The 7,485-nt window shown below is 59.1% G+C and overlaps 1 protein-coding gene across 2 annotated transcripts in view; it reads right to left on the reverse strand.

The window, feature by feature from the left end:
- ACVR2B (activin A receptor type 2B) overlaps window positions 1-2,178 on the reverse strand; it is a 25,490-nt gene extending 23,312 nt beyond the window's left edge. Inside the window, exon 1 of one of the 2 annotated variants that reach the window (XM_024132258.3) lies at window positions 1,974-2,178. In XM_024132258.3, coding sequence (XP_023988026.1) covers window positions 1,974-2,025 — 52 coding nt within the window. In that variant the 5' untranslated portion in view covers window positions 2,026-2,178. The remainder of the gene's footprint in view (window positions 1-1,973) is intronic. The other variant, XM_028478914.2, reaches the window with a different exon arrangement.
- Window positions 2,179-7,485: the final 5,307 nt, after the last annotated feature.

Below are 7,485 nucleotides of genomic sequence, written 5' to 3' on the forward strand. Positions count from 1 at the left end.
GCCTGCACGTCCGGAGCCTGTGCTCCGCAACGGGAGAGGCCACAACAGTGAGAGGCCCGCGTACCACAAAAAAAAAAAAAAAACAACCATAGTCCTTCACAAGTCAGGGCAGTGGCCACCAAAGGACTGGCTGGTGTCACCACTAGAAACACCCAGTGACCCCCACTTTCCTCCAGGGCAGGAACACAGGTTGGTGGACTCTGTCCTAACTCTGGCTGCCCCACGTTGCAAGATGCACTGCTGAGCACTGCCCAAGCCAGGAAAGAGGAGGGAAATACAGTCCTTCCAGGGGCCCAATCTCACCCTGCCCCGCATAATCAGGGAGGGACCTGAGACTGGCCAAGTCAGACAGAGATAATTAGGGAGAGGGTTTTGGTCTGAGGCTGTCCTTGTCCTGGGAGAAGGCCCCCTTCTGCAGACATGGTCTTGGAAAAGCCCAGCACCTCCAGGAGTGATCCACAGACAGTCAGGTGAGCTGCTGCGTGCCTAGTAGTAAGTCGTCTGGCTGCAGCCCTTCCCTCTAGAGGCCAATACCTTCCTTTCACTTCAGAGATCTCATTTTTGGGGAAAAGCAGCTCAAAGCAGTACTTAAAAGGCAGAGAAAGGAACAGGTTCAACACCACCAACTCTCGGCATCTACGACACAGGAAATAGCTCCAAAAGATCCATGACACCCCTTCCATATTGTGCCCAGGTACCAATAAGGGGTCTCTATCCTCTGGTCGCTGCACCCAGGCTACGCAGCTCCAAAGCCCCACTCGGAGAACTCACTTGCCTTCGGTGCAGACAGCTAAACCCTGCTACACTGCAAAGGAGGCGCGTAGAGTGGGAGTGGGGATGAATTGGAGAAGCGCGTTCCCCACCCACGCAGCAGCCGGGGGATCCCAGCCCCGCCCCTGCACACCCGGCCCCGCCCTTCGCGGGTTTCCCAGACTCTACGCTGCTGCCACCGCGGGCGTCTGGGGACCCGCGCTGCATGTGTAATGGGGGCTGGGAACAAAGACGCGTAGGACCAGGCTCCCGGGCTGCCGCACACCGGCCTCTGAGACCGCCCCGGGCTGCTCCCTGGAGCTTTAATGCGCGGCTCCCCACGCTTCCCAGGGCTGCCCGGAGCCGTCCGAAGCCGATCGCGGAGCCTGTCCCTGCGCGCACACTGGAGTAGGGCGCGTCCCAGCACCGCTAGAAGAGGAAAATCAGTGCTTCGGCCTGGGGGAAAAGCGGTCTCCCAGCGGAACTCCGCGTTTATACACCCGCAACCACACACCCTCAAACACCCGCACGCGAGCCGAGCGCTGGCCGCGAGGGTCACCCACCCCCGCCACGTGCTTCCCGGAGGCCAGAACGAATAGGGACCTGTTGGTTAGTCTTCTCGCCCCACCTCCCCTCCCAGGAGCCCAAAACAAAGCAGTCCCTCGGGGTGGCCGCACCTCGCGTCCCAGGGCGCCGCAGGGAAAGCGGGCGCAGGTAGGAGCTGGCGCCAACGGCGCGCCTCCGGGGGAACACCACGCAGACGCTGGTGGGATGGGGTGCAAGGGACTCCTCCGGGCTGTGTGAAGCGGCGCGCGTCGCTTCGCTACACCTAGTGGCTCTGAGGGTCAAGCAATCCTGCCCCCAGCCGCTGCTGCACCTACAGTCCCGCTACCCCCCGTATTAGATCTGTCCGCCCCGCTTGGCCACCTTCCTCATGCTTGGGATTTTCTCTCACTCTCCCTCGGTTCCACGCACCCGTGTAGCCTGAACCCCGACCCTGGGGTCGCCTCCGCGAACCGGAGCCCTGCAGGCCGCCGCACAGGCAAGATCATCCCCCCAAGATCAGTGAGCAGGGCGCCCCGCGCGCCCCCCTTCCCCGCCCCGGGAGATGCAAGCTGGGTGCAGGTGGTACGGCGAGGAGGCCGTGGGCCCGCCCTTTGTTGGTAAACACCGCACGGCGCCAGAAGCCGCCCCGCGCCCCCCACGCCGCGCCCCGTCCTTACCGGCGCACAGCGATCCCCAGAGGAGGGCGAGGGCCGCCCAGGGCGCCGTCATGTTCCGCGGCGCCGCCCCGCGGACACCCGGAGCCCGCGGGCAGGGCCGCGCGGCGCTCCCGGGGCGCGCAGGGCCCGGCGGCGGCTGCGCTCTTCTTCCCGCTCCTTCCTTCGGTCTTGTTCCCCGCGCGCTTCCCGAGCCTTCGTCCCCCGGCAGCGTGCAGGCTCCAAGGGCCGGACGGCGGGGCCGGGCTCAGGGCCACTGCGGACGACGCAGGCTTCGGCCCGGGCTCCGGGGCGACGCGGGGGCCGGGGGGCGGCGGCGGGGCGCAGGCCGGGGCGCGCCCGACTCAGGCATAGCGCGGCGGGGCTGGGCCCGGGCCCGGGGCGCAGGGGCCGAGTCCGGACTGGTGGAGAAAGGCCAAAAAGGAAGCCCCAAACAAGGGTGGGGGTCTATTCCAGAACAAAGAACAGGTGACAGAATGGAAGGGAGATGAAAAAAATAAAGAATCCTGAGATGGCAACAAAGTCCACTTCGGAAAGACTCCAAAAGAGATGGAAGGAGAGTCTCAACCCCAGCAAACAAACAAACAAACAAACAAACAAAAAACCCTTTAAAATAAGCACTTCACACAGCAGTGACATGGAGAACTTGGAAACTGAAGCTTTTGGGACTGCTTCCTCCTACTCTAAGAAGCGTCTGTAATCCGTTGCCAGTTCAGCAAGCTGTGTTTTGCCGAGTTCAAGATCAGAGAGGAGACCCCCATAAAGCTCCCCAGCCGAGCCACGAGTAGGTGGGGGGAGGAGCGGAGGACGAACACGGGCTGCCAGCCTGCCAAGCACAACCAACAGGCGCCGGTAGAGATCAACCCCCGGGTCTGGGCCCGCGCCGTGCGGGCGCAGTCCCGTCTCCCGCCGTGCAGTCTACCGCACCTCCCCGCGGCCAGGGTGGAGCCGCGCACCCGTACCTTTGGGGAGAGGCGGCGCCCCCGCCACAGGGTCCACGGGCTCGGAGCTCCAGGCCCAGGGCGGCGCCCCCTCCCCAGGGCGCCCGGCGGCCAGCCCGCTTGCTGGGCTCGCCGGGGAGGACATGTCCGGCGCTCCGCTAGGCCCACGTCTGCTGCCAGGTGCGCGCACAGGGGCGCCGAGCGGCGCAGAGGCCCCGGCCCCTCGGGCGAGGCGCGCTGCAAACCTGGCGGCGCGGTCAGGGTGGTGGGCGGGAGCGGCAGGCAGGCTGCCCGGCCACCCACAATCGCCGCCTCTCTGAAACCCGAACCACTTCTGAGAAAACTCAAGGACGCCAGGATTCTTTCCTCGGTGGCCAGCAGGACTCCCGAACCACGAGTTCGAACCAAACCCTGAGGCTGAAGCAGGAATCTCCTAGGCTTTGAGAATCCAACCTCCCACCCTGAATCCGATGGGGGGGGGGGTGCGGCGGGGGGTGGTATTAGCCATTAACCCCACCGCCTACAACTCTCTGTCCCTTTAAAGGCGTGAGAACATTCTAGATCAGGTTCTCAATCAGGTGATCTGTGCCCCCTCCACTCAAGAGCATTTTCAGTTTTCGCGATTGGAAGTGCTACTAGCATTTAGCGGGTAGAGGCCAAGGGATACTGCTAAACATCCTACAATGCACAAGATGCCCCCCACACACACACACACCAAAGAATCATGGGGTCCATTGTCAACAGTGTCAAGGGGTTTAGAAACGCTGCTCTAGAATGAGCTCTACCCAGCCAGGATCCTGCCTGAGGGCTGTCTACCCAGTGTCATTCTCAAAAGTATTACCCAGACCAGCTCCCCCCGACCTAAGCCCCCAGATCCCAGGCCCTGGTAACAGATGAGTATCTGCAAGTAGATCTAAACTCTGACCTGATGTCTCTTGGTCCTCACTTGCACTACCCTAAGCTCCCAGGTAGGAATACACAGGCACTCAGGGGAGGGCTTCCTGAAGGAAGGGGCGGGGATGGGGGGTGGGGGTGGATCAGGGGTTGCATGTGAACACTGGGCAGGGTCACAAAAGGCAGAAGTAAAGGGGAAGTCTTGCCCAGTGGCTAGAACAGGGTAGGTGGAGGCAGCAGTGTGGGAACTTGGCCAGTGCACAGCCCCCGGCCAGGACTGGTACAATGGGCAGGGCAGACAGGCCTTCACGGAGTCCAACCCAGGGGGCCATAATTAGCTGGTATCAGTACAAACATCGAGTGTGCACAAAGTATGCGCATACTCTCACAGGGGTTCTCTTTCTTATTTGCATTTATTTTCTGGGGGGGAAGGGTCCACAGCTTTCATCAGATTCTCAAAGGGGCCCATGGTGTAGGTGGGCACTCTCAACTGGGCTCCCTAGAAAGGAAGTTCCTTAGGCGAAGTGCCAGGGGAAGTCCAGGTGCTATCTGGGAATTGAGATGCCCAGAAAGACCCTACAGAGTAGTGCACCACAGCAGCCCACCCAAGCTGTGGGAGGCCATGGGGTTCCAGATCTTATGTCTTCAGCCAGGTGGAGAGCCAGGGAGTCTGGGTGAGTTTCTTACATCATCTACCTTGGAAGCATCTCTAAGAGCTGAGGAGGGTGCCCACTCCTCCCAAAGGGCAGCCCAGCCAGCCAGCCAGGGCAGAGTCTGGAATTCTTAGCAGGAACAAGGACAGGTAGCAGAGGACACCCTTCCCCGGGGAAGGGCACCAACAGCCCATGACTCTGTGGTCCATGTCCTTGACACCTACCACTACACTGGGCCTGAGGGTCACTTCACTCATTCCACATACACTTCTCCCCTGAGGAAATGGACAATATCTTTGGGTCAGAGAGAAGCCCGCCTATGAGGACAGCTTGGAGCAATCAAGGCCTGCACTTCCCAATGTGACAGACAGGAATCAGGTCCTCCTCCCCAGCCAGTAGCTCCCGACACTTCACTCACAACACTCTCCAACCCACAGGCCCTGATCTAAACCCCAAGTACAGAGACAGATGTCAGGAGTTCTTGCGGGATACACAGATGTGTGTCTGGGATACCCACTGCAAGGCAACAGCCAAATGACTTGTTTCCCAAGGACACTGGGCCAGGCACAGAATACAGAAGACGTGCAAAACTAACTAACACTGATCTTGTAACAAGTACCCTGTACCATTATTGCAGCATCAATTCTGCCTTTTCTTTTAGGCCTGTACCATCCAGTATGGTAGCCACTAGCCAAATGAGACTACTGAGCATCTGAAATGTGTAAAGTCTGAATTGAGATGTTCTGTTAAGTATAAAATACACAGTGGATTTTTATGACAGTACAAAAAATGGAGAATGTCTGTTTTAATATTGATTACAAGTTGAAATGATTATTTTATATACATTAGGTTAAATAAAATACACCATTAAAGTTAATTTGACCTTGTCACGGACTGAATGCATCCCCTCAAAATTCGTACATTGAAACCCTAATGCCCAATGTGATGGTATTTGGAGACGGGGCCTTTGCAAAGGGTTAGACTGGTTCATGAGGGTGGAGCCCCCATGATGGGGTTAGTGGAAGAGGAAAAAAACCCCCACAATCCCCCCACCTCCCCACCCCAAGCACCAGGTAAGCCCATGTGAGGATGCAGTAAGAAGGCAGCCATCTGCAAGCCAGGAAGAGGACCCTCACCAAAACCTGACCATGCTGGCACACTGACCTCAGACTTCCAGCCTCCAGACTGTGAGAAAATAAGTTGTTGTTTAAGTCACACAGTCAGCCCAAGGAGACTAAGACACACCTGTTTCTTTTTCCTTTTATTAACATAACTACCAGAAAAAATTAAAGTTATATGTGTGGTTCACACTATATTTCCGTTGGACAGTGCTGTTCTAGATCTTTCTCCTACAAGGGCACTGGGTGCTGCAGGGGGTGGGGGTACTTCTAAACAGCAAGCCAGGAACTGGAAGGAAGGCTATCAAGGAAGTCAAAAGAACAGGAGGGCCAGCTCTGCTCCCACCTCAGCCTGTCGAGTCTGCTCCCACCTCGGCCTGTCGAGTCTCCTCCCACAGTCCTTCACAGGGCTTCCCTGGTGGCGCAGTGGTAAAGAATCCGCCTGCCGATGCAGGGGACACGGGTTCGTGCCCCGGACCGGGAAGGTCCCACATGCCGCGGAGCAGCTGGGCCCGTGAGCCATGGCCACTGAGCCTGCACGTCCGGAGCCTGTGCTCCGCAACGGGAGAGGCCACAACAGTGAGAGGCCCGCGTACCACAAAAAAAAAAAAAAAACAACCATAGTCCTTCACAAGTCAGGGCAGTGGCCACCAAAGGACTGGCTGGTGTCACCACTAGAAACACCCAGTGACCCCCACTTTCCTCCAGGGCAGGAACACAGGTTGGTGGACTCTGTCCTAACTCTGGCTGCCCCACGTTGCAAGATGCACTGCTGAGCACTGCCCAAGCCAGGAAAGAGGAGGGAAATACAGTCCTTCCAGGGGCCCAATCTCACCCTGCCCCGCATAATCAGGGAGGGACCTGAGACTGGCCAAGTCAGACAGAGATAATTAGGGAGAGGGTTTTGGTCTGAGGCTGTCCTTGTCCTGGGAGAAGGCCCCTTCTGCAGACATGGTCTTGGAAAAGCCCAGCACCTCCAGGAGTGATCCACAGACAGTCAGGTGAGCTGCTGCGTGCCTAGTAGTAAGTCGTCTGGCTGCAGCCCTTCCCTCTAGAGGCCAATACCTTCCTTTCACTTCAGAGATCTCATTTTTGGGGAAAAGCAGCTCAAAGCAGTACTTAAAAGGCAGAGAAAGGAACAGGTTCAACACCACCAACTCTCGGCATCTACGACACAGGAAATAGCTCCAAAAGATCCATGACACCCCTTCCATATTGTGCCCAGGTACCAATAAGGGGTCTCTATCCTCTGGTCGCTGCACCCAGGCTACGCAGCTCCAAAGCCCCACTCGGAGAACTCACTTGCCTTCGGTGCAGACAGCTAAACCCTGCTACACTGCAAAGGAGGCGCGTAGAGTGGGAGTGGGGATGAATTGGAGAAGCGCGTTCCCCACCCACGCAGCAGCCGGGGGATCCCAGCCCCGCCCCTGCACACCCGGCCCCGCCCTTCGCGGGTTTCCCAGACTCTACGCTGCTGCCACCGCGGGCGTCTGGGGACCCGCGCTGCATGTGTAATGGGGGCTGGGAACAAAGACGCGTAGGACCAGGCTCCCGGGCTGCCGCACACCGGCCTCTGAGACCGCCCCGGGCTGCTCCCTGGAGCTTTAATGCGCGGCTCCCCACGCTTCCCAGGGCTGCCCGGAGCCGTCCGAAGCCGATCGCGGAGCCTGTCCCTGCGCGCACACTGGAGTAGGGCGCGTCCCAGCACCGCTAGAAGAGGAAAATCAGTGCTTCGGCCTGGGGGAAAAGCGGTCTCCCAGCGGAACTCCGCGTTTATACACCCGCAACCACACACCCTCAAACACCCGCACGCGAGCCGAGCGCTGGCCGCGAGGGTCACCCACCCCCGCCACGTGCTTCCCGGAGGCCAGAACGAATAGGGACCTGTTGGTTAGTCTTCTCGCCCCAC

This window comes from Physeter macrocephalus, chromosome 18 (assembly GCF_002837175.3).
Source record: "Physeter macrocephalus isolate SW-GA chromosome 18, ASM283717v5, whole genome shotgun sequence".
NCBI classification, from domain to species: Eukaryota; Metazoa; Chordata; class Mammalia; order Artiodactyla; family Physeteridae; genus Physeter; species Physeter macrocephalus.